Here is a 27790-nt window from a genome sequence, read left to right as displayed (position 1 = left end):
TGATTCTATCTCTTTCTAATCGTCTAATATTTCCACTTACACGATTACCTATGGCTCCCGTCCTCTATTATATCTTCTCTCTAGTGACACGTTATAGATACGTACATTTTCCGATTTTAGCGTGCTCTTTGATATATATTTTTTACACTTTTATTATAGAATAATATCTTTCTCACAAATAAGGAAAAGATGGACTATATCCTTTCCCCCTTAGCGTGTAAAATGGCGCACAAGCTATATCAGTTGCTGCTTTTTTCTATAATTTGTAATAAAAGTTGAATAAGAAAAGTAAAATGTAAACTATTCATCTTTTTAAAGTTAAATTTGCATAAGCGATAAGTAACGTTTTATCGCAATATTGTTCCCGCGAACAATTCAATTAATATCCGCGTCGAACCTCGAGTAAAACACGCGTCTCTACAATTGCATTTGCGCCTACGGTATATATGCATCATCTTGAAGTCGGAGTAATATACATAAGAAGTTAGATACGTAGCGGGGGGCGGTTTTTGCTTATACGAGTGGAAGAGCGCGTATTTTATATAAATGGAGGTGGTGTTGATAGCGCTAACGGCGCCGAAGAAGGATATACACGAAGGTAGAGTCGATGATGGAGAAATGGATATGGAGGTGGTATAGGTGCTAGGTAGAGCTCGTGATCGTGGTAGTTAGTGCTGCACAAAATGCCATGAAAAGAACGCGAGAGAGAGAGAGAGAGAGAGAGAGAGAGAGAGAGAGAGAGAGAGAGAGAGAGGAGGGAGGGAGGGAGGAAGAGAGAGAATACGTGTAAGGGGTAGAAAACGAGGTGGAAGAGGATGTGGAGGAACGGCGCGGGCGCTGATTGGTAGCAGAATCGATTAGCCAAGCCGAGCTAAACCTCCGGTACCGCGGCATGGTTCGGCGTGGCGACGCCGCGAATTTCCCGAATGGGGGTTTCCCGTTGGGGCGGACCTCGCCGAACCCGTAGAACACCCTCCCGGCCCTCTTCTCCATGGCAACCCGACCAATTCGCCAACCGCCGGCAACCAAGACTGACCTACCGTGCGTTGCTCGGCTTATTTTTCTCTCTTATCTTGCCTCCGCTTACCTCTTTCCCTTCCTCATCCTCCTCCACCTCCTCCATCGCGCTGCAACTTCGTTCTTTGTGTCTCCGCGCCGTTCCCTTTGTCTCATTTGTTTTTTCCTCCCGGTTTCGTTTACACACACGCGTTTACGCACACGTAAGGTATAAAGGGAGGAGGGAGAGAAAAACTGCGAAACCTTTTTCCATTTTTGTTGGTTTCTTCTTCGATTGCTTTCTGCTTCACCCTTGTTCGCTCTCTCTCTCTCTCTCTCTCTTTCTCTCTCTGTCTCTTCGATTATTAGATAGATAAATGTTTCTTTCGTATACGATCAAGAAGGCAAACGTAAATGCGTATAGAGAAATGGGAGCCACATTGATTTTGCCAACGACTGATACAACCCCGTCGGCACGTTTAATTAGAACATGGCGACTTTAATACAAGCGCACGACAACAAGAACAACAACAGCGCTCCCCCGATTTCCCGGATCGCGATTCTCGTGATTCTCATCTCTATTCCGTTCTGCCTTCTCCAGTTCCGTTATCACTCTAACGATGAGAAACCGTGCCCTTCGGTCTTCGAGAGGGGGATGTAGGGAGGATCGCTTATCTACCTAATCTAACGCGTTCTACGCTAGTGCCAGACACACATCCCTCGCTCATCCACTCATCCATCACTGTCGTCGTCATCGTCATCATAGTTATTATCATTATTCGTCTCCATTCTCGAAATCACGCCTACTCGAACATACGTGCGCGAATCTTGTATACATACATACATACATACATACATACATACACACACATACATAACGCATTCTCGTCGTCGACATTCTCTCTTCGGCGCATTCTCCCGCTAAGATTAAATTTTCTACACGCCTACGCTACACATGAAAACACCCTATCTACATGAGCGCCCTTCACGCTCACGACCCGTTCGGACCGATTCGGAAACTGCTGGATAATCATCGTTTCCCATCGCGGTGCCGATCGCACGATCGGTCCCACGGGTCGCGTCGAGGACCGCGCTAATCGCTTAAAATTACTCTAGGAATGCTTAAGGTCTCACTTATGAGTAGTATGATACACATCTTAAGGAGTTACGCTTCTTTTCGACACAAGGTACGCCTTTTTTGGGGGGACAGACTGCCGACGCCCGTTAAATCGATGAAGAAAATGTGTTGACCATCTTTGCAAAGGAAAATCGTATCTCCTTCCGTATTTCCGAAGTTGTAGACCGTACGTTATTTTATCTTTAATGTTTCTAGCTTTCAGAAACTTCTAAATGTATTGTATAGTATTTACGTCATCGGAAAAAAAATCAGTGATAAACAATCAGCAATGCCAAGCAGATTAAGTTTGCATATTGTCAGTTTGTCTATTAATCTAGCCAATTTGTAAATCGAGAGTTCATCGTTTATCCTAATGTGCTTATAATGCTATATGTTTAACAAATTCTTCTCTTGCTTTACTTTGTGTAATTTATTTAAAATGTAGTGAAGATTTTACATTTTTATTTGTTCGAATGTTTAAAGTCTTTATTTGTACTTTTACTTTCTTGTCTAATTTTATTTCAAAATTCATATATTATTATATCAAAAAAATTATAGATTCAAAATGATAAAATGATCAAGAAGTTAAGCATTAAATAAAATAGATTTATGCATTGCGAATGAAAATATTTTCCTTATCGCTAAATATTTATTTTTACCCGATTTTAATTAATTATCGTACGACAAGTTCAACAGATAGATTTTCAAATCGTTTTGTTCCCGAGATTGATAATGAAATATACAAATTTATGAGCATTTATTTTATCAGTAGATTCCGAATAGGTAATATCCGAAGATAATATCAGAGAGATTGATCAAATGATATTTTTTTCCTTTCTTGAGGAATCCACAATATGCGCAACTTTTTCTAACTAGTATGATATTTTCTCAATGTTAAACCGAAAAAAAAAGATTCTGATATATTTGATATAATTATTTCTAAATTATATAACTCGAAGGACTACTTTCTCTTTTTCTTCTTTCTTTTTTGGGATTAAATTAGAAACAATTGTTATTTATACACTCATGTAATACGACAATCTTTGCTCTGATCTGGAATTTGGTTTCGGCAATCCATCCTTTATATCAACATGGGTAGAGCGGCCACATATCTCACGTGATTCTAAAAAGGATGGCGTAAAAGTTCGATTCTGATTGCGTGTGCCGTCGATTGATATGACTTAAACGTTGTACTTTTGTGATTATCGTCTACATATCTCACGATGACGGATGATGAGGGTGTACGGTAACGCGGTTTCGTTGTAAAATTACGTCAAAGGAACGAGCGCGAATCACGCTTAAGCGAACCACCGACATACGTCGACGAATATATTGAATGATTGCATAAGTTCGTGCCCGATTTTCATAGATGGCATTAAGTTACTGCATGGCGGAGTTCTATTGTTTTCGTGTGGTAATTGTTGCTTACACCGAATAGATGACGTTGTCTTATGTCAATTTAGCGTCAGACATTGTTCAGATAAGTCCATTTGTGCATAAGAGAAATCATTAAAAATGGAGAACGAAAGGTGCATTTGCGGCATGTAATGCTATATGAATTTCGGAAAGGCGTGAGTGTTGGGATTGCACAAAAAAATATTCAAAGCGTTTATTTGGACCGCGCTCCTGCTCTCCGAACAATCAAAAAGTGGTTTGGCAGATTTCGAAATGGTGATTTTAACATGGAGGATCAACCCCGCTCTGGACGGCCTTTTGGCATTGATGATGACATTGTGCATGCCTTAGTGGAAAGAAACCCAAGGATTACAGCTGAGGATATTGTTGAGAGGCTGAACATCGATAATTCAACCGCTTTTCGTCATTTAAAAAAGCTTGGATACATTTGCAAGCTTGATACGTGGGTACCGCATCTCCTGACTGAAAGGAATAAGCTGCAGGAAAACTGCAGGAGTTGCAATGGGAAATTCTGCAGCACCCGCCATATTCTCCAGATATTGCGCCTTCAGATTTTTATCTGTTCCGGTCTTTGCAGAATAGTTTAAATGGCAAGAATCTCAATTCCGAGGAAGCTGTCAAAAACCACCTTACAAACTTTTTTCAAGAAAAACCAAGTTCTTTCTTCAAAAATGGAATCAAGCTTATAGATCGTTGGAAAACCATTGTAGAAAAGAATGGAGACTATGTAATTGATTAATAAAAGTGTTATCTTTAAAATATAATCTATTGAAGTTTATATTTAAATCGGGCACGAACTTATGCGATCATCCAATACGTAGCCGTATAAACATTATATGCGCTCGATAATCGTTTTCTCGCACGCTCGTCGCTCGATTCTTTCCTATGTAGCGTCTCTACCCATTTCTCACATATGTAACAAATAAGTTAAAAGAATTTATGATACATGGGGGTATTAGCTTCGGTCTGAATCGAACATGAGTACATTCCGAGTGAACGAGCGAGGCCTCGTTCGAAACCGAGACGCATACTTACGTAAATGTGAAGGATGACGCGTTTTTCATTTCGATATACATACACATGCCCGATTCAATCCAATCGTAAACGCCGACAATGTTCGTGAAATTTTGTCGACTTCTTACTCGTGTACGAGTTTCCTTTTGGACCAAACGATTTCACATATTCATTTTATCGTCGTGCAATTATTTATTATTTTCTTCTCAGAAATAAAATAAAATCTCGCAAAATGTAACTTGCCTATGAAATATGCACTTAGATAAAGAAGCATGAAACGCATGACTAGATAAGACGAAAAATGAATAACAAAGAAACGAAAGATAATCCTAGCGAAATGCAAGATTTTTCTAACAAAGTTTTGTTAAATTACGTGGCCTATCACTTAATATTACTTGCGAATTACAATATAAAGAAGAACTAATTTTCTTTGGTATAGATATTTGGCAAATAATTATTATAATTTATTTCACTTATTAAAAAAAAAAAAAAAAAAAATCCACAAGAGTCAGGACATTTTCGAGAGATGCGCGCGTGTCTCTTGTGACATTACAACGGTAACGGTAAAAAGATTCATGCGAGAATTATCTCGTGAACGCGCACACACCCTGTACTAACGTAATGCATTATATTGTATATGTACAACGTTCTTACAATAATATATATTTTTTTTTTCCTTTTGAGGCGCACCCCGTCGGCCGCGGCGAATCAGAATCCGTAAAGTACTCATTACGTAAAATCGTCGCCTCTGTATATAGGCGGTGCATAAATGATCACTGATTGCGACGCGTTGCTTAGGTATTGCATCGAAAAATTTGAGATGGTGTATTTGCACACTATATTGGGGCGACTGTATCGCACGTACGGATTTAGAGACGTTAAATCTGTCCAAACGCATCTTAAATGTCAATATTTCGCGCACAAATATACATTTTTTACGCACTCATCTCTCCCTTCTTTTAATTGCTTAAAAAAAAAAAAAAAAAAAATACAAAGAAGCAGCTGTACTATATGGATAACGCTACTGATAAAATTGAAAAGGCTACTGTGCTTATTACGCTATCGATATTTCTGTTATAAGTATGTAACGCGAGATTAAGAAAATTTTAGCAAATAGAGATTCCTTTTTATTTTGAATTTTTTATTCAATATTTTCTTAAGTAGAATTTTAATTTGTTATTATCAGAAATATTAAAAATCTTATTTAAAGTTTCCTAATAAAAAAAAAAAAAAGAATATTATACTATTAATAAATCTTGTATGCGCGTCGCCCCCTGAACGGATGTTTATCCTTTTCCCTTACTCTCTCTCTCTCTCTCTCTCTCTCTCTCTCTCTCTCTCTCTTTCGTGATTGTCGTTTACTACTTACGCGTCGATTATAAAGCTGTGTATCTACTTGTGATCGACAATTTACGGTTACACATAACTATTCATCAGTCGGTGCAAATGTATTTCCTTTCGATATAAATACAAAATTAGGCTTAAAAGAAAAAAAGAAAACGAACTTGTGTGTGTGTGTCAAATCACCTATTTCTTCATTATGTTCGCATTGGTTAAAAAATTCATTAAAAGGAGACAACACCATAAGCGAATATACGCGAAATGGACAGATTTGTGCAAATACCTGAAGCAATGTGCGGTCCGAGCCTCCGGGGGGGGAGGAGGGGGGAGGGTGTAGTGGGAGGAGGGGGCCGGGGAGAATAAAAGACTGTGTAAGTTACGATTACGCACGTTGTCGTCGACAAACGTGGCAGCAACGGCTCGTACTCTTTCGATAGAAACGTTTCAACGCGGCGTACCCAGGGCACCCCAGTGCTCGGCGGCGGGTCATGCGTAATGCGGATAGGTGCCGAGATGAGATGGCACGTGTCCGGAGGCCGTGTGATGGCCGGCGTACAAGTTGGCGCCCGGGCTCGTCGACCAGTAGCTCGACGCCGATTGAAAGAGGCCGCCGGGAACGGAAACCGAAACCGACGCCGCCGGCGGCGGCATCAGGTTCAGCTTGGCATGACCGTAACCGGACATGAACAATTCGCTTTGGTACTTGTACGCCGCCGGATCGGCCGCCGCCGGCTGCGTCGCTGCCGCTAGCCCCTGGAAATCGAACTTGTACGCGTACCTCTTGCCGTGCACCTTCGTCATGATGTTCTTGTCGTAATAATACCTGCAAGCATATCAATCCTCCGTTCTGATTTCCCTCCACGACGAGCGATGACCGGATTTACATTTCTAAAATTTAATATTTCTACGAACTCTTGTGAAAAACAATTTAATTTGATACATAAAAAATATAATTAGTTATTATATACAGGGTGTCCCATTTTGAAGGACCCAAAATCAAATATCTCAGAAACACTGCGTTAAATCGAAAAATATTCCAAACAAAAGTTGTGTGGCTTCAAGGGGGCCATAAGATGGTGACAATTATTTGACCTTGGAAAATCATTTGAAGGTCATGTGAAGGTCATCTTTAAAATCTTAAATAGAAACCCCCATTTTTTATTTAGTATTCTTGTAGCTTTAAAAAAATAATAGTTTTTAAAAAAATTATTTACGATGTATTTTTTAAAACAATTATTTGTTTTTTTTGCACTAATTGATTTGTCTCATTATTCTGTACATAAAAGTATTACGGTAAGATTATCAAAAACTAACTATTTTATGAGATATTTAATTTTTTATATCAAAAGATGTCAGATTAAAATATAAAATAACTCAAAAAGTACTGAATAAAAAAATAGTTTATTATAGTGTTTTGGAAAGCTTTTGAGGCAAGCTACAAGAATACTAAATAAAAAATGAGGGTTTCCATTTAAGATTATAAAGTTGACCTTCACATGACCTTCAAATGATTTTCCAAGGTCAAATCATTGTCACCATCTTATGGCCCCCTTGAAGCCACACAACTTTTGTTTGAAACATTTTTCGATTTAACGCAGTGTTTCTGAGATATTTGAGTGGGTCCTTTAAAATGGGACACCCTGTATAATATTTAAAAAAATAACTAACATAAATTTTGAAGAAAAATCTGCTATTGGGAATGAGAATCATACAATTTTTTTGTCATAAAAATTTTTTAAATCAGACGATCAAAACTGATTTTTATTATGACTTAAAAAATGTGTTCATTAAAATAAAATAAATTTTTCAATTTTGAAATCAATTTTAATAAAATCAATAATATAAAGTATATGACAATAAACTGTGTAAAGTATAAGTCATTATCTTTTATTATATCGTATATTTTTTATTATATTTTTTATCGATATACCGTTTCCTCAATATTTTATTATCAATATGTATATGCGAAAGCATTATAAAAAATCTAACCTGAATTCTAAACTCAACATCTTCAACTCCGTTGTTAAAAAACGAGTCCATTCGTCCGTTTAGTAGTTCTTACACGGTGAACGAAGGGACGTCAAAAAGAGCAATCGCGTAATATAATCAGTGGATCTGATGGAAAAATAATAGCCGCGTCTACCGTTGGTTTGACTGTCGGTGATTGAAATTTCTCCCCCGTTCGTCACCCCTCTCCGACGACACCGAACACATACACACGCGCGCGTGGATCACCCGACTGTACATATACCGAACGAATTTACTTTCTCCCCGAAACTTCGTCAAAACATAAATGATAGCTCGTTAACGGCTTTTCCATTTGACGTTTCTAAAAAGAATGCGTCGCGTCGCCATCAATGAACGCGAGCTTCCCGGCGGATGAGACTCGTAATCATCATCTGGAAGACTCACCTTAGAGCCCTCGACAATTTGTCGTAATTCATATTAGGCTTAGACTTCCTCTCGCCCCATCGTCTCGCCACCTCGTCGGGATCGGTCAACTTGAATTCGCCGTTAGTTCCTTCCCACGTGATGCACGCGGCATTACTCGAGTCCGACAGAAGCTCGAGTAGAAACTGCCATAGTTGAATTTGACCGGAACCAGAGCTCGCGAGTCGACTGCTCGTCGCTCCGAACATTTGATAAGGATCTGCTGGCCACAATAAATTTAATACTCTTCTAGTCACAGCCCTTATATATTATATTATTATATTATTTAATTAACACACGTGGAAAATATATTACTCTCATCATTCTATTCTATCTGCGCGATCAAATTTAACATGTCGATGTAAATATCTATATTCTTTAATACAGGATTTTTGTACAAGTTCTTGCAACAGCCATTTTATATCATATTGCACAATAATAAATAACGAAATGCAAGATCTCTCCTACGAAATTACAAATACGCGCCACATATGTATAACGGAGCAGAATTTAATCACTATTGAATTTAATCACTATTGATCTTATTGTTGCCTCCTTCTATGATATTTCGTTCATTACAATTAAAGTATTTGGCGAGCTATGTGTGCGATCTGTTCCAATAAACATTTGTTTTCATATTGCAAGTGAGAGCAAGCGATGAAATTTTTCGCAGTTTCACGTAGAATATACCTATCCATTACATGGTTGTTTTTCAAGGGTCTCTGTATCGCCCTTTAAAAGCTTTACAATGCGTCATCACCGACGCTCAGACGTGGAGGACCCTACAGCCGTACAAAAGAACATAATCGCAACCCTACAATAGAATAGAATTCATTTGGATCATAATAATTTCAATTTGAGAAACTACTGACGGAGTGGCTCAAAGGGTGAAACGAATGTCTTCTAAACCTTCGAAGTCGTGCAATTCAAAATATCGATCTCTATTCTTGCGATAGAAATGCAATATGAGAAAAAATACAATATATTAGAAAGCGTAAAAGCCACAATTTTCCCTTTTTGCAAAATTTATTTAATCATGACAATTATTATTCTTTAAAGCACTGAGTGCAAACATTAACAAAAAATGAAAAAGTACACTTTATAAAAATTGTGTTTTTAAAATTACATTATATTTTTATATATTTTCTGCTCTGCTAATAAATACATCAAGTATAGAAAGTATAGGAAGATTTTTTTTTTTAACTTACAGCTAACAGGAAACCCTCGACGGTCGGAAAATTTGCATTAACGATGAATCTAATTAATGTGCACCAAGTTGCCTGAATTTTGCGCGAAGGAGAATTGTAACGAACTTTATAACGAAGAGGGCCAAAATGTCCCGATTTAATGACTTTCACGATCTGAAAGTAGAGTCTCGACACAAGAACTCCAAGACGGACCCCATAAAAATACAAGTCGAGCGATTATGAGAGAGGGGACAGACGCGAATGATGGGGACGGATTCCGAATTGCCGGACCTCAAAGGTCGTTTCGCCCGATGAATCCGCTGAATGCGTGCCGTAGTGATCGTCTTTCGATCGAACTGTAATTCACTTACAAGTTAATAATGGGAAGGGGCGCGGTACACCCATTTATCTGCCGGGAACGAGGGAACCGACTGGGAGAAATACCGAGATGCGACTACGCCCAAGGGTTCCAGGCTCTTTTCTCGACGCGGCCCGAGACTCCGAGGAATCGATGAAGCGCGAAGTAACAGTGACCTTGTTCAATTATCATATAAGTGAACCCCGGTTTTCACTTTTTTAGATTTAGACGATTTACGATTCATAATTCGGAACAATATTTTGCGTATAATTTCATTGATAACTAGCGCATATTATTTATAAAGCTAGAATATTTTCTTTCTAATTTTACAAATAGAAATTCTGAGGCACGTGTAATGATATGGTATTAATTATATTTATGCACATTATTTATATAAAATTATAAATAGAATTCTATCTAGAATTCAATCCCGAATCATATCTCATCTAAAATAGACTTTATACTATCAGTATTATATCTATCTAACGCATTCAGTATAATATGAATGCTTTAAAGCAATTTAATTAAAAAATCTCATATTTTAAAAAGTTTATTAAATTTTATTTAAGAAATATATATATATCCGAATTTATTGATTTTTATTTAATTAACAAGTTTGCGAATAAAATTACTTATAATAAATCATGCATCTAAATATGCATGAGAATCTTGCTTCTATATTATACTATTTTATACGGTATCAATATGAAAATCGGTGTTATTTCTTTAATTCAACAAATAATGGTAAAAAAAAAATATATATATATATATAATATTTTTATATTCATGATTTTATTTCTTATAATGTTACTTTTATTCTTTTTTGAGCTTTTATAAAATATTGATATTCTTACTGATCGCAATTTAATAAGCATTTTGTCACACGTTTTGATCTTCAGATGATATCGTAGACAAAATCATAGATCTATAATATAATACATTTTTAGCAATATACGACATTTTTCTATTAATATGTGATTTCGTTATATAATATAATATATCTGCAAAACTATTTTTTAATTAAACTAATTTATCGAGAGAGTGATAAATATACCTTTGATTAGAAACAATTTTGAGTATTAAACTACATAGAAGCGAAATCAGATAGGGTAGTATGAGAGGATAGCACTTTAACTTCTCAAAAATATCTACCTACTACATACCAGGCTGCCTGAGATGGCTGTGCGTGTCCAATGCTGTCTTTGATAAGCTGCTTCCATAGCCTGAAACAAAATGTTTCACATTCGTGCGTTACTCTTCATCAAAATTTTATACGATAAAATATATATATTTAGAAAATTAATGAATATTTCTAAAAAATTGTGAGAAATAAATAATATCATCCAGACGTATTTTTTTAAGATAAAATAAAGAATTACACTACGCAGGATAATACATTGCATTCTCTATTATCTACGAATTTTTCGAGACATATAATTCTTTCTATTGAAAGAGACGTTAGATGATTTCCGAACTCGTGCACATATATACGGCGGAAAGAGAAAATTCTGATCGCGGGAGACGAGACACGGCGAAAGTCATCGGTCCGAATACCGAAGATGAAAAAGCGCGCAAACTCGGTCGAGCGTTAGAATCCGTTAGAGAGGATTTCCGTGTAGGCAAACACACGGGGTCGAGTGCTACGTGTACGTTTCTCTCTCCCTATTCTCGTTTCGTCACCGTCGTCCCATAGCGTAGGTCTCCTCTCCTCGCCTTATCATACGAAATTCCCTTTCCTCGTGCGAGGCCCGACGGTCACGTTCACGCACGGACGTGTGCAATCTGTTTAAGGGCACAATGCCCCTTAATTTCGGCTCGTTATATGCTAGCAGGCGATAGTCCGCAAAGGTCAGTCGGCTGGCTCTTCGACAACTCATGGAATTGTAATTTCCAAATTGGCTCGAAGGCTACTTACGCCATTAGCACGCATCAACGCGCATTTTATTTATATTTTTCCAACTAATCTTTTTTTTTTATCTCCGATTCAACAATATCTCGAGATTGAGGTCATTTATTGACACGACTTTATTAATTATTTATACGCTGCTCTATTTTTTTTTTATAAATGCATTATATTACAAATATTGCATGTGATATAAATGTTATTAAAATAGAAATTTAAAAAATAGCCTTTATAAAGTCTTTCAATTGTTAAATTAAAATATTCTTATGTGGGAAAACTGGCAAATAAGAGCCAAGGCGCGAACTTATTCTGGCCCATCTTCAGCATAGATATAAATATATAAAGATTACATTGGTATTTTAAAACTTGACATACACAATATTTATTGTTGCAGTCAAATTTTAAATTAAAATCGATAATCAGAAAGAAAGACTCAATAATGATTATTATTACTATTATTAGAAATTTATTGTATATTGTAAATCACCGACAGATATACGTTGGCGATAGCGTTTAGACGTTGTCCATTAATTTGTATAGACCCTACGCGGGGATTTTAGTGAGTCTTCCCAGACAGCACAAGGATGTCCTTAGGACGTCCAAAGGGCATCCAGGACATACATGTAGGATATCCTCAGGATATCCCATTGTAATCCTCAGATCTCCTCTGGATGTCCTGAGGAAGAGTAAATGATAGCCGTATATTAACCTCTGGAGAATCCAGGGAGATCCTGTGGAACGTCCTAAGGATTTTTATAGGATATGTTAGGGATATTTTTCGTATGTTTCAAGGAGCAAATTTTAAAATTTAAATATAAATTAAAATTATGTTTTGTTATTTACTGCCAATATTAAAAATCTAATATTAAAAATAGTTCACCGTTCTTTAATATTTGAGGCTTTCGTGCTGTACATGAATATTTTAGGTTTGGCTCCCGGGTGTGAGTTGTGTAATATTTTCTAAACAATCCAATATCTGAATTCCCTATGTTGGGATTGCATCAAAAATTGAACTGATAGAAAATAATTACATTTGTAATTTCCTGTCAGTTGCTCTTTGCAAGCTTTATATAATTCTCATGACCAAATCTCAAATACGAGTTCGCGTGTCGCATAGCGGTAAACAAACGAACTAGCGGTTAAATATTATTGTTTGTAAAGTTTTTGGAATGTTGCGAACAGTAACATTTCTCATGAAATATTAAATAAATAATAATTGTGGATATATGAAAATGTGCGCATCAAATTCAATTATTAATATTAAACGAAATTAACGTTAACAATTAATTGCACATGTATATGTCCTCTGGAAATCCAAAATACATCCAATATAATAGACAGGGTAGATATATCCTACAGACATCCAGGGGTTATCCAGTGGACATTTATAGGACATTAATACTTATTATAATACTTAAGATTTCTAAATTATATAAAATAGCCGACACAACTAAAAATAATTATGTATGCATATTAAACTTTTATAAATATATTTATAATTATATCTTAAAACATCCTACAAATGTCCTGAACCGTCCTGGACATATTCAGGATGATCCTGAGGATGTTTTGTGCTGTCTGGGTTCTTTTCTGATTATCGATTTTAATTTAAAATTTGATTGCAACGATAAATATTGTTTTAAAATACCAATGTAATCCTTATATATTTAGATCTATGCTGAAGATGGACCAAAAAACGCTTTAAAACATACATTTTTGATAAATATTATTAAAATTTCACAATAATAAGTTCGTGCACTAATATCTGCGTCCCGGGTCTTAATTGTCAGTTTTCTTAATTGTTAGCGTACTCTGAGCCTTATTATTGCTTATTATTGAATATTTTTATGTAGCTGTTCTTTTATATTCCCAAACTTGCCAATTCGCTAATTATGATCTACTTTTACTAAACTAGTTTGCTTTTATCAAGCTAGTGTATATAAAACTTAAGATGATTATATATAACATTCTGAAACGAAAAAAAAAAAAAAATACATCATCGAATAAAAATCGTATAACTTTAACTTTACAGAAAAATTATATAACAGATTGAATAGTAAAAAATATATTCATGCTCTCATTTTTGTTCTAGCCAATATCGATAATGATTTGCGAGAATCGACCAAGATACCCCACAGTGACAACATTTTCGACACGCTGTCGCGTCGGAATGTAGCGAGCCCCATGGGGCAGATGCTACCTTTAAATAGCAGTCGGTGTTCGCTGTGTTAAACAATCTGATTTCGCCTCTGATTGGGAAGCGGGTACGGCCTTGGACGAGGGTTCCGGCCGGGGAGACCAGACGTTCTCGGGTCTCTACGGATCGTAGGGTCCGCCGCAATCAGTGTAGCCGCGGGGCTACGAGCCGTCGCGCGGATTCGTTTTTCTAACGCAAGTTTCGACGCCGCGATCGAGAGCCCATCGACAGCGTGTATAGCGGATGTCACCGACGATAACACGATCAGATTTTCGGCGTAGATTACAGATAGTGTGAACTCTGTTGAATTATATGAACCTGGTCAATCGTTACCATTTCTATCAGAAAGCTATATGAAATATCTCACAACTATCAAAGTATTTTTTCTCTACGGATTCTTTGATCGATTTAAAGTCAATTTTTCCTCAACTTTTAAATTGTATTGGGAGACATCAATAATTTTTAATTTAAGCTTTAAACAGTTTTCAGAATATTAGCGTAAACAGATTTTCAAATTTCAAATTTTATAACAATAAGCGAAATTGAACAAAGAATATATCTCAGACAAAATTAGCTTCATTTGAGAATGCTATTACGAAATTTTAAATATCCTCAACATCGAATTTTAAAATTATCTGATCAATATTTTGATTTCAAATATTATTCGTTTTACTTGGTTTGTGATTGCATAAGAAAATGAAATGCGCATTTTTGAAACATTTGATAATTTTTCTTGAACAATGTGTGATTTAAAAAAAAATTATTTTTTTACTATAGTATTGTATTTGTATAAATATTGAAAAAAAAACTACAATATTAAACAAAGAGTAAATTATATATATTTACACATAACAAAATATAATTTTTGAAAATACAAGCTTTAAATTTGCAAAACAATTTGGAAAATTTAATGCACAAAAGATACATCAGCAATCATTTGGATCGTTTATATAGATACTGTTGATAATCAGAAGAAAGTGGTTCATGCAAAAATTTTCTTAAGCATTGTTTTTATAGATCGATTTTGCGTATTGTACAGTGATTCGTCTGACATCACCTCGAATCGACGAACGTGCATCTATTGTCGCGAGTATATCTGCGCATTCACGAGCAATTACGCGGGGCGGGGTAATCCCGTTAGGCGGCATGCAGCCTTCTCGAGGGAGGATCAAAGAACCCGTCGTCATTCCGTGCTGCTGCACTCTTTGGTAGCCTCGGACGCGCACAATGCCATTCGGCGTCGCGACGCCGAAAAGAAGGGGGAATCTCGGCGCCCCGACTTGGAGAAACTTTGGGCACGTTCCAACAAACACACCGAAATTCTCCCGTTTGTTTCAATCGTTTCTCCATATAAGTATCGAGATATCGTTCCGCCACGCTAATTTCGAAATGTCGCCGAACCAAGACTCGCATCCGAATTGCTTGGAAATTTTTAAACTGTATCTTCTCGATATTATAAAAATGGAATGCAAATGGAATGGTTCCGCGAGATAAATATTTTGTCGATGTTTATTTCAATACTTTGAAAATGAAGCGATGTCACTTTTATCAAAATTAAAGAACGAAAGCATTGCGTAATCTTAATGAAAAGAATATATGAAATATATATCTCTCTTTAATCAATTCTTACACACAGAAAAATATTATTCTATTGCTAAGAAAAATGATTACTCAGTTTTCTTTACTTCTTTTAAGTAACAATTAACTTTAACGAAGAATATTTTCTTAATAATAGTCTTAAAATAGACTTGTCACAAATTTTAGAAAAACTCATTATCATGTACTCAAAAAAAGTAAATATTTTCTTTTGAAGAATATTATAAAATTTTATCGAAGAAAAGTCAGGGGTATGGTTAATTTAATGTAAGAAAATTTATTAGATCAGAAAAATTTAGTGTACTTCTTTCAATTATATAATTTAATATTCTTGATTGAAGTATTAAATTTATTAGGATTCAGAATACATTTTGAATAAATTTAATGCTTATGATAAACTTATGATACATTTGCGAATATATGAATCTTTGAAATACTTGAAACAAGTGATATTTACTTGTATATAGTATGTATTTTTCTGTGTGTATATTTCAAATTATAGTCAATATTTACAAAATAATTTGTGGTTAATTTGATTTTCACATACACATTTGTAATCTTATTTTATTATATACATATGTATGTATATAAATCTCATCATATGTCACTTTTTTACGATTTAAATTTTTATAACGCCTATTAAGACGAATAATTTGAAAAATTCCGGCTTGTATGGTGGAAGAAATATTTTCATTCGTCAGCTTTATTCATACTAGACGGGCAATTCATCGGACTATATGCTAGGGATCTATAGTCTTAAGTGGTACTGACTCATGCCCAGGCGTTTCGGCTGGCGAGCCTATTTCGGACATAAATCACGCTGCCGTGCGAGAACGCGGTGCGTAATAATGAGCAAGCGAGCGTAAAACACGCTAAGCGTAGAGAGCGAAGAGAAAGCGAGTTACTCGTAGGAGTTACGCGTGAGATAGGAGAAGACTACACCTATATGCGTGCAGGGCTTGAAATCAGAGGAGGTATTATTTTTCACGTCGTTCCCGCCGACGTTCCGCTACGGTCGTCGGAAATGTGCTGTGGAATGCGAACATTTTTTGTGTCGCTTCGTGTACCAATGCGGGATCGCGTGTATTATACAGAGATCCTTTTATGTCCGATAAGCTGAAGAGATATTTTTGTAAAGCAAGCAAGATTGAAAGTACATGAAGGAATCAAACGACAAGATAGTGTAAATTTTCGCAGAAAATAAGATTAAACATTTTAGCATATTATACTTACATAATGAGTTTAGTATAAGCAACAATCTCATATAAAAATCATAATAGGGAAGGAAATGTGGATATAGGAAATTTAGGCGACAGCGTAAGGGCTTTATTAAGGTTAAGGTGCGGAAACATGGAGGATAGAAATAAATATTGGTTAGGGGAGGAAGCGTATGTCTATGTATTTTGCGGTATAGGCGAAGATTGTATAAATCATTATTTTAAAGATTGTGATGTAACTAAAAGTTGGTTTATAGAAATAGGTAAGAATGAGAATGAAGTAGAGGAAAAATTGTGGAACGATGCGTTAGATGATGCGAAAGAAAGGTTATTAAGGAAAATTTGGAAGGAGAAGGAGAATGTTATGAGAAAAAATAGGAATATAAGGTAGTTATAAGGGTATGCATGAGAGAATGATAAAGCTATGTGAGTTATAGGTATTGTGTAAACCAAGTCCACTTCTTGGCGTTAAGCTGAAGTTAAATAAAGATTATATAAAAATCATAATATATATATACAGAGTGGCTCCAAAAGTTCCAGCCAGACTTTCAGATCTTATAGGAAATTTAATTCTGAACAAAAAATTTCCTATAAACATGGGTCGAAAAATGCTTTCTTAGGAAGTTATCGCTGAACAAACTCTGAAATTGTGATTATTTTACACATTTTTCCAAATATCATAGAAAATGTGCGTCTAAAAAATACCGAAACAAAAGTTGTAGAAAATTAAATTATCTTTCAAATGAGATCGAAATGATTGTTGTACGTTCCATAGATTTTGATATAACCAGTTTCAAATGTACAAAAAGTGCTTTTGTTACTTATTGTTAGATCGATTAAAGTTGAATCAGGAGGAAATCCGTAAATCGACTATGTCGATCATTACTCGATGCCGAAAGTGTATTGGAGCTAGGGGGGGACATTTTGAGAACAGTTAGTTTTTTCACGTCTTTATTCATTTTCTACTATTACATGCTATTTTAGTTTAAAAAAATTTATTTTATTTTCATAAAAGAAAAAGATTTTTATTTCTTATTCTTATCGTTTTTTCAAAAAATTTATTAAGTTTCATTTTCTTTTTATTTCATTTTCGTTTCACCTTTTGCTCGCTCTTCCTTTGCATTAGAGATTTTTGAACGATAACTTCTTAAGGAAACATTTTTTGACTCATATTTATAGGAAATTTTTTGTTCAGAATTAAATTTCCTATAAGATCTCAAAGTCTGGCTGGAACGTTCGGGGCCACCCTGTATAAATAGTAAAACTTAAGCGAATCAATATATCACAGCAAACATTCTTAGGAAACTCATATTTACGAAAAAAGTTTCTTGAAAATGCTCGCTCTTTGAAAAATATTGAGAATTTTTTAATTTTGATTTAGTGCATTATAGCAATTAACAGTTTAAATATTTCATATAGTCTTCTCCCAATAACGTCACTGATTACAGATTGAAAATGCTAAATGTAATCCGCATCATTATATCGTAATGTTCGTGACACACACACACGTGACACACAAAAATTTCTAAAGTATCGACTATCTGTCCGGTAAATTGCTTTCTAAAAAGCGGAAGTCGCAGTTGTTGAATGAGGCTCTCCCGAGAAGTTAGACGTGCAGGCGATTCGTGCCCTGTGATGGAGGTAACATGTTTTTGTTCGTTAGATAAGGGCAGGCGTAGCAAAAGTTATTTGTAAGAACGAGCTGCGTAGCGCGGAAGAAAATTAATCGTTTCCTAATTATCGCATAGCGTGAATATAGTGCCGGGTTAGCAGGAAAAAAGATTCTTGTCTTCGGCTCAAGTTCTCACGCACGATACAAGCGACTAACAATAAGTATTGTTTAGAGCGTAATCATTTTTCGCGTATCCACGCAAGCTGCTTGCGCAATATCTCAAACACTCAGCAAGAATTCTTTCGGTCTTATCATCTCTTTGAAAAAAACGTGTTCGTTTATAAAACATAACAAATGTATAAGATATGAAAATATCTTAATATACGAATTGTTCCATTGCATTGCCGAATGTGTGAGAAACATAATGTCTTGCAAAGTGAAGGTTTATTTACTATCTGTTTTTACTTTTATAATTTAGATTCCGAAAAGCTTCTTCAGCTTTAATTATTTATAATCTTAAATAATTATTTGTTAATATATTTGTAAAAGAAAAAATCCATTTCAAATTAACCAAAGAATTCGTAGACAAAATGTGGCTGAATAGGTCTGAAAAATCCTGTTAGTTATTCTTACCCTATGAAGAGGAGCATTAGAAATTGATTTCTGAATTTTAACTATTTTCTATTTATCAGTTAATTTAACATATTTCACCAAAATTTGAGTCGATATTTACGGACGGATGTTTCGAGTCACGAGGTTTCTCGGTAAAATCAGCTACTTTTTGCGCGTGTAGATGATAGACGTTCGATTGCGCACGGTTAAAGTGGAAACGCAATCCCTGCACCCCAACAAGGAATCAGAGATGAATACGAGCCGATATGGGGGGAGAGTCCCGAACGTAGGCAGCCATGCGTAAACGTGTCACGCATAGGCACGTGCCCGTGTATGTACTACCGAAAGACATAATGCGAACTGCGACAGCGACTCCGACGACGGTGTCCCGCAACCCCTACAATATGCTACGGACATTTCTGCCGCGCGATTCCAATTTACCCGGCCTTGTATCGCCAAGAAAGAATAACAGTCCGACCAAGGCAGCGTACCCCACCGACGCATTTTTTTTTTCCGCGATGCGAAAAGATCACGCGACTCGCGATTAGCCAAGTTGGCATGCAATCAGATAATTTTAAACTTTGCCATCAAAATTTTTATCACGAATATAATGTCTGCAAATTTATTTCGGAATTCTATGAATTTTTCCATTGTTTTTTTTTTTTATTCTCATTGTTAATACTTTAATATCTTTTTCTTTAAATTACGATCTTATGTGCTATCATGATATTTTATGTATTATTTGTCCGAGATTGATAAATAATAATAATAATAATAATAATGCTGCTATTAAAAAAAATGTAGAAAAAAAGATGCGAATGTCCAAAGAATATTTCTTTCGAGTAGCGTTAAAATATGAATCACATCATCCGATTGACACCCTTGTTTTCTTCCGAGAGAGATGAAGAGGAAGAAGGAAAGAGTGACGAGAGGAGTCCTGCTACCCTTTTTCATTTTTCTTGTCGTAAATCTGGCAGCGCGAATGCGCCGGTCACGCGCCGTTTCCCAGTGACTTGTTGCCCACGATCCATGTCCCCCGGGACTTTGCTTTCGTGACCCCGCGGGATCCATGGACGAGCGGAACCCGCGCCAGCAAGATCCGGTAGCCTGCTCTTCCTGGCCGGGATTCCGGTCGCCCCCTCTCTGGATACGTTAGAATCCATGGTTCGGAAATTCTCACGAATTCAAAGCTTATTCTCGGACGAGTTGCCAAAGCTGATTTTTATCGATATGACGATTAATTCAATATGTAATTAATTAATTTTATTTCTAAATCTTATTTCTGAATCGTAAATATATATATATATATATATATATATATATATATATATATATATAATTACAATAGAAAAAAGAATATTTAATTATTCTCGCGATTAATGGCAGTTTCAAGAATGATTTATTAACTTCAAAAAGAGAGAACATATTTCGGAATATGATCAAAATATAAAAATTTGCGGGTTTCTGCAAGCACAATTTCGTGTGCCTCTATATATTAAAATTGCATAAAATATAATTCTTTTAATAGATCATCAAAGTTTTAAAATTAAGATTTATGGAGTCATGTACGTAGTAGAGTCATTATATATATAATTACAGGTGCTAACAATATAAATACTCGATTCCTACATATACTTTTTTGAAATTGTATAATGTTTTAATTTTCACTATGCATTGTGGCGTCTCGAAATAATTTCTTGTCGAAAAGATTTTCAAACGTAACACTGATCGGATATTTAAACAAGAGATTAAGGAGCGCCGGAAAGATTAGATCATCTTTAGAGATCTTTTGAACTTTGCATTATTGGGGGATATTTTCTGATTTTACCTTTTAGCGTCAATCACTCCGTACATATTTTAAGGGAGGCAAACTCAGAACGGGACGAAGGGGAGATAGTTACCTATGGTGTCGAGGATAGTCACGCCATACGCGATCGGGCGCGTGAGCGAATTGCCAAGGCACGCGCCGCTCGGGAGTACGTAATTATCATAGGGTTGCCCTCAGACACATACACGTAACACAGGGGGTCGAGGGTCGGTCGACTCAGGTCAGGAAGTCACGCGAGGCACACTGGGGAACGGAAAGGCAACAACGGAGAAGGTGGGAGGAGAAAGAGAGAGTGCTTTTATTGTTCTACGAGTCGTCTTAAAGTCGCTTTTCCTGGCCAGTGGGCAGATCCGCTGAAACCATCCTGCTTGGTGGTCGATAACGTGACGTGACATCTCTTGATGACGCACCTCGTCGAGCCACGACGACGAAAATTTCGAAAATTCTCGGATCAACTTGCTGAGATTTATGTTATTGACATACCAGGTATATAAATATGAAACCGGAATTTGCCCATAAATGGCCCTAGCTGTCAATGTAGTTACCGTCAAGCCGCGTCATTGGCGCCATTTTCTTGTTTTGACATCTGATAAAGATTTTCAACTCACAACAATACAAGCTTCATACAACAGCATAGTTTTTATTAGCGTTGAACATGTCGAATTTTGTGCCTGGAAACTACGATTTGCGGACAGCATTGATTTTCTGTTACCATTTGAAGAAAACTGCTGCAGAATCGCATCGAGTGCTTATCGAAGCTTACGGTGAGCATGCTCTTGGTAAATCACAGTGCTTTGAGTGGTTTAAAAAATTCAAAAGTGGCGATTTTGACGTGAGAAACGAAGAACGTGGAAGACCACCGAAAAAGTTTGAAGACAGCGAATTGCAAACATTGTTGGATGAGGATGACGCTACCGACAACAAATGATCGATTTGAATCAAGCTTTGCGTGAAAAACGACCAGAATATCAAAAAAGGCAACACAAAGTGATTTTGCTTCATGATAATGCACCATCACACACAGCAAAACCGGTCAAAGAAACGATTGAGGCGTTTAGTTGGGAAATACTTTCGCATGCGGCTTACTCACCAGACTTGGCTCCATCCGATTACTACTTATTTGCATCGATGGGACACGCACTTGCCGAGCAGCGCTTCACTTCTTACGAAAATGTACGAAAATGGCTCGATGACTGGTTTACCTCAAAGGAGCAACAGTTTTTTTGGCGTGGCATCCACAAATTGTCAGAGAGATGGGAAAAATGTATAGCTAGCAATGGGCAATACTTGGAATAAAATATTTTTTATCATTTTCATACAATAAACGTGTATTTTCTACACAAAAATTCCGGTTTCATATTTATATACCTGGTAAATTATCACATAACAGAAGGAGCTGGATGCTCGTTTAAATAAATTTTTAAATACTTTCATCGAATTAATTTAACCGAAATAATTGTTCTTTATATTATTTATTATAAAGAAAAATAACGCTACGCTTATGTAACCTTCTCTATTGCCTTAAGAGTCTTAAACATTCGCGTGGGAGGAAGCTGCGCGGATACAACTTAGCGATATTAGTTATATTTTTCTTAATATAAGGAGAGTCAAATTTAAAAATTTAATATCAAAATTTTAAATTTTAAGAACTTTTGTGATTATACAAAACTGCACACGTCGGACTACTCTATTATTTTTCTCTATAAAATATACAAATAGAAGAAAAATCATCAAAATCAAATTAATCTAACGCGGCTACTTGAGAGTTTCTATAGCCAAGATAACATAAATCAAATAATAATGAATTATTTAGATTTGTTATTTTCAAAAAATTTGCTCAAGTGCTACAAAATTTTATATTGATAAGATCTGTGACGGCGTTATCAAGGATAATTAAGCAGCGGGCAATTCACGCGAGAAGTTTCTTTTTTTTTAACTTTGACTTTTGATTAAATCGCGTGAAACAGTACATTTTGGTGTGCATTTTGGTGCGAAAAGGTTATATGAGCATGACCTGCTTTGAAACATGAAACAACTTTGGACCATCGAGCACGCGAGTAACATTAATGGGCACACTCGAATTACCCGGTTCCGCAGATATATCTCTGATGTGTTAATTCACGAGTGTCAGTTTATCATTGTCCTTGCACGACATTACGTTATGTTAAATATCGTGAGCATAAACGAGAAAATAATTTGCATTATAACGCATGGTTCGGAAAGCAATTTGCTTTTTTTTTTTTGATTTTCTCATATAGTCTTATTAATAGTCGCTTTCGTATAAAACTTCTAATTACATTTTTTTTTTTTTTAAATAGCATCGGGAATCAAAGAGTTCATATAAAATGCACATATATTATATAAAATATATTTTTTAGAATTAAAATAATTTAAAATAATTTTAATTAGCTCTGCGTGTAAAGAATTATATTATTTAAAGAAGAGGGACAAGTATACTCAAATAGAATTTTTTATTTTGGCAAAAATTTTATATCGTGACAAATATCGACAAAATGAAAACTTATATGTGTGAATTAAATACATTTTTATATGTACGGATATCGTTTATGTATCATAGATAGACATTTAGATGTCGCGAATGCTCTCAACTTCTGTTAGTTATTCTTTGGATCCATTAGGTACGTTCAACTGAAACCTAGACTGAAATTTTTATGGAACAATGATCTTAGTTCATGTTTCGGTAAGAAAGTACTTAATATTTGTCGAAAATATACACGGTACAATCTGAGTCTTCTAAGTCGTTGAGTTGCTATAGGAGGAGACAAGCTTGTAATTTCAATTTCATGCGGTCTGGAGAACCGCAAAGTGCCCTCGGGTCAACGCGCCGTCATGTCATGTAATTTCATGAATCTCGGTGAGGTGACGATGTCGCTCCCTTTCGCGTCGCGGCGCAAAGCGCAAACCGAGTCAAAGGCAAACCCCGCGCCTGTCAAGATCAGAGGACGGTGCTGGAGCACGCTATTCCAAAATGCCCCGGAGCTTTTGCTCACACCGTGCTAAAACGATTCGTGCGTACACATCGTCGCGGGAAATACCTGAAAATTAAACTTTCAGAAGATACGGAGCAAGGAAAGAATTAATGATATTCCGCAAAGATCTGTTCTCTCTAAAAAAGAATCTAATTTACAGAATTTACAGAATAACTATATTACAGCTAAAACAACTCCATAAATAATTCTAAATATTTGTTTTCTAATATTTATTTTTTTTAATATTTTCATATGATTTTATCGAACTTTGAGATAGAGTGTGCTTCAAAATAAAGATCAAAGAGACAAAATTTTGTTCTATCTCATCGTTTTATACAGTTATAACAGTATCAGTAAAAGATATACGTATTTTTCGATAAATCGTAGCTAATTTAATTAAAAATATAGAGACATAATAAACGGCTGTTATAATTTTTCTTCGTATATAGAATAGCTTCTATCGAGATAATTGTCTTATTATTAGGTGTACAACTTTGCTTCCGCCGTTTTTTTCCCGAAATTCGAGGCTTTATTGTAAAAAACTGGTTATACATTTATGATTCAAAGTATTGTCCACTCCCAATGATCGTGCCAATTCTTTTTGACTTTGACTCGAGTCTTCATTAAGTAATGCCTCCAATTCTGCATCTTCGAAAACCTTCTCTCTTCCACCGCTATCACCATAAGTATTGTATTTGAGAGCATTCGATGAGCCTCAGCCGCAGATTTCTTCATATTGAAGCAGAAAATTAAAACCTCCCGCAAATGACGAGAATTTGGCTCGTAAACTGACATTTTCAATCAAGAATAACTTTATGATGCAGACACAGATCGACTAATGTTTCTATGGGGTTATGTTGACAGATGCCCAAGTTTATTGCATGACGTCTATGATCTACAATATTTATTTCGACCACTACTTACCGCTAAAGCCATCTATAGGAAAACGGCGGAAGCAAAGTTGTACACCTAATATTTATACAATATGCTTAATTTAAAATATATCGTTTCAGAGAAATAAAAAAATTATAGTGTGTAAAGTCATCGGATTAGGTCTGTTTGTAATCTGCTGTATGCTCGTCACATACAATGCTGTACATATATGTTGCATTAAATTACGTTTAAAGCCTGGTGCTAAGAGATGTGACACGGTAGGCTGCGCGGATTCTGAATACAATCTCGAATACGGGCAAGATGGATACACGATGTTCATATACGCATTCACACGCGTCTGAAGACGGGACTTACGTCCTCTCGCGTCGCGGAGGTGATCTCGAACAACGTTACGGTCGTTGTAACCTGGTTGGCGCGGGGCCGTTTATAACAAAGATACCCGCAGGCAGGGTTCTGTGATCTCCGCGAGATGATTGTGCTAGCGTCGGTGTTGGCGTCCACACAGGGTGGGGTCTGCTCTTCGACGTTACCACCGTGTGGGCAGGCGTCTCTACACAGCCCCCGGGCTCGCTCTCTGCCACTCTCACCCACATCCCTTCTCTCTCTCTCTCTCTCTCTCTCTCTCTCTCTCTCTCTCTCGTTCATTCGCTCTCCGTTGACGACAAAGGGGCCGCGGTTCAACGCGCCACAAAGCACCGGGACGCCACCTATACCCACACAGGCATCCACACGAACACCTACACACTTACATCTTCCACGCGTTTGCACGCACAAAGCTTGCCGGAACAAGAACGGAGCGTCGCGACGCGTGAATTTGCACCCACCGGCGCCTCGACCCACCCTTTACGTATATGCAGCGTCTAGCGAACCGAGGAGAAAGAAAAACCCCACTCGGTTAGAGCGGGAGTTTTTACGAGAGGAACATAATATATGACAAGCGAAACGGGTCGTGGAATTTTAGAAAACTATCTTGGGTACTCGATGTGACGATGGGAAATTAATCGAAAAAAAAAGAACGATAGATCAACCGTTGATTATCAATCTCGATGATGATTTAATATAGGGTTGAAAGATTGCTTCGCTAAAATACGAAGCTCTATGAAATCTATCGCGACTATATACAAAATTCGAAAGAAAGAAGTACACATCCTGCTTAATATTATATTGGTAGTATCAAGATCTCTTTTTATGTAACTGTAATAGTACTAAGATATAAAGATATGTATTAAAAAAAAAAACAAAAAAACAAAAAAAAACTTATATTTCAAGTATTATAAAATCATATTTTTTATTACATATTATTTTTTCAAGCTACACATTTCTGTTTAAATCATATTGTTCGCTTTAAATTTTTTTTCCACACAAGATAATGATAGGATTTTTGTATAGATGAACAAAGTTGCTTTATTCCCTCACCCCCCTCCCCCTTCCCCTTCCCTTTTGATACTATTAAATATTTTTAATAAAAAGGCTATAAACTTTAGATGAGACTTACCCTGACCAGGTGCCGGTGACGTGGCGTGGCTCCAGCCTCCCTTGTAAGAGCTGCCAGCATCTGAAATGTGAGAAATTGTAATTTTTTTAATTATCTTTCTCTCTCTTTCAATCAATAAAAATACAAAATTCTCGATTTGCCGCAACACGCGTTAGAAATCTACTGTTTATCGATCCACGCGACCGGCAGGTACTTCGTGATCCGGCCGGATCAATTGCGATTACACTTTTTGAGGTCACGTCGGTAGCGAGGGCGTATATCGTTCGCAATTACCGGTTAATCGGTTCGAGGAATCGCGAGAAGCCGTAAAGTATATCTGATCAGACGAGCGAAAATGTTTCGAGGTGGCTATGGCGAAGAAAAAACGCGGTTCTTCTACTTCACGAAATCTTTACGACACTTTAACGACCCCAGCAGTTTTTTTCCATGAACGCAAAACGCACAGGAGAGAGTCTACATATATATATATATTTTATAAATATGTTTATCATTTTTAAAATTTATTCCCGATTTATAGTTATATATAGCGATCGACCTATCTACGCTTTTTGCGCTTGAAGTTGCAAAGTTTTCGACTATTGCGTTAAAATTTTAATCGCGTGTTTCAATATTTTGTGATAAAGTATCTCACAAATAGTACACACATTTTCTCTTATTAAATACTAGACATCAAAATTGTAATCTGGGTTTATTTTGTTCATTTATAAACTGCAAACATTAGAGACGAAATAATATTAATAAATTAAATTACACACATTAGTCTCTCTCTATAAAAAATATATGATTGAGAAACGGAGTCTGTGAAATGGATGCCTTAAATAATATGTATAATTTTTTGTATATCCTATATATTCATTGATATAATTAAATATAACACTGTTTTAGATAAATCTGGATCATAAAATTATAAATCGATAAGCGATAAAACTATAAATCAATATTTTCGAGTTATTTCTATAGCAATTAGACAAATAATTTAATACAAACATGAATATACACACTTCTCGATTAAATGACTCACATAACATTTATCGTTATAAAATATATTTTTTTTTTACGTTAAATAGTTGTATGATTTATTGTACATTCTTCTTTCTTTCATCGAAATATCTTTTTATTTTTTAATTCTTGGAAAGGTCTCTCTCTCTCTCTATCTAAATTTCTCCCTTTTTTGGATACATTCGATCGGCGATTATTAATCGACCGATTCAGTCATTCGAATAATATCCGAACAAGACGGACGTCAGTTGGACAAATACGGAACTATTTGTAACACGTGTGTACGGGAGATGTGCCGTTTTCGCGCAGCAGCGACGGCGACGATGTACATTTGCCGCGAGCAACACACGCGAGAGTTCTCTCGAGAGTTCCCGCGCCGTATCGTCAGTGGCGTGTTTGCGAACAGATATATTTTCATTTGGCAGTTATTGGCACGAGGGTCGACCCTCGTGTGTACATACGTAGGTACGTCACACCGCGCGGCAGAAACTCCGACTTTCCGGAGCAAACAAAACGACCTATGCGCCCGCTCGCCACGGCTCGATCTTTCGTCTTTACTGCCCCCTTCATTTGATCTGGAGACCCCGG

At 36.2% G+C, this 27790-nt stretch overlaps 1 protein-coding gene across 4 annotated transcripts in view; it reads right to left on the bottom strand.

The window, feature by feature from the left end:
- Positions 1-336: 336 nt before the first annotated feature.
- Positions 337-27790, bottom strand: part of Ets65a (DNA-binding protein D-ETS-3) — a 64393-nt gene continuing 36939 nt past the window's right edge. Inside the window, exons 3-6 of one of the 4 annotated variants that reach the window (XM_070315733.1) lie at positions 26204-26263; positions 11023-11082; positions 8297-8537; positions 337-6707 (exon numbers count right to left, since the gene is read on the bottom strand). In XM_070315733.1, coding sequence (XP_070171834.1) covers positions 6371-6707; positions 8297-8537; positions 11023-11082; positions 26204-26263 — 698 coding nt within the window. In that variant the 3' untranslated portion in view covers positions 337-6370. The remainder of the gene's footprint in view (positions 6708-8296; positions 8538-11022; positions 11083-26203; positions 26264-27790) is intronic. The other 3 variants (XM_070315734.1, XM_070315735.1, XM_070315736.1) reach the window with 3 other exon arrangements.

Source organism: Polyergus mexicanus, unplaced genomic scaffold (assembly GCF_030449975.1).
Source record: "Polyergus mexicanus isolate NDT 795.1 unplaced genomic scaffold, iyPolMexi1.0 SCAF_2, whole genome shotgun sequence".
Classification (NCBI taxonomy): domain Eukaryota; kingdom Metazoa; phylum Arthropoda; class Insecta; order Hymenoptera; family Formicidae; genus Polyergus; species Polyergus mexicanus.
The sequence above is the reverse complement of the archived record's forward strand: the minus strand, read 5'-3'. Positions and strand labels throughout refer to the sequence as shown.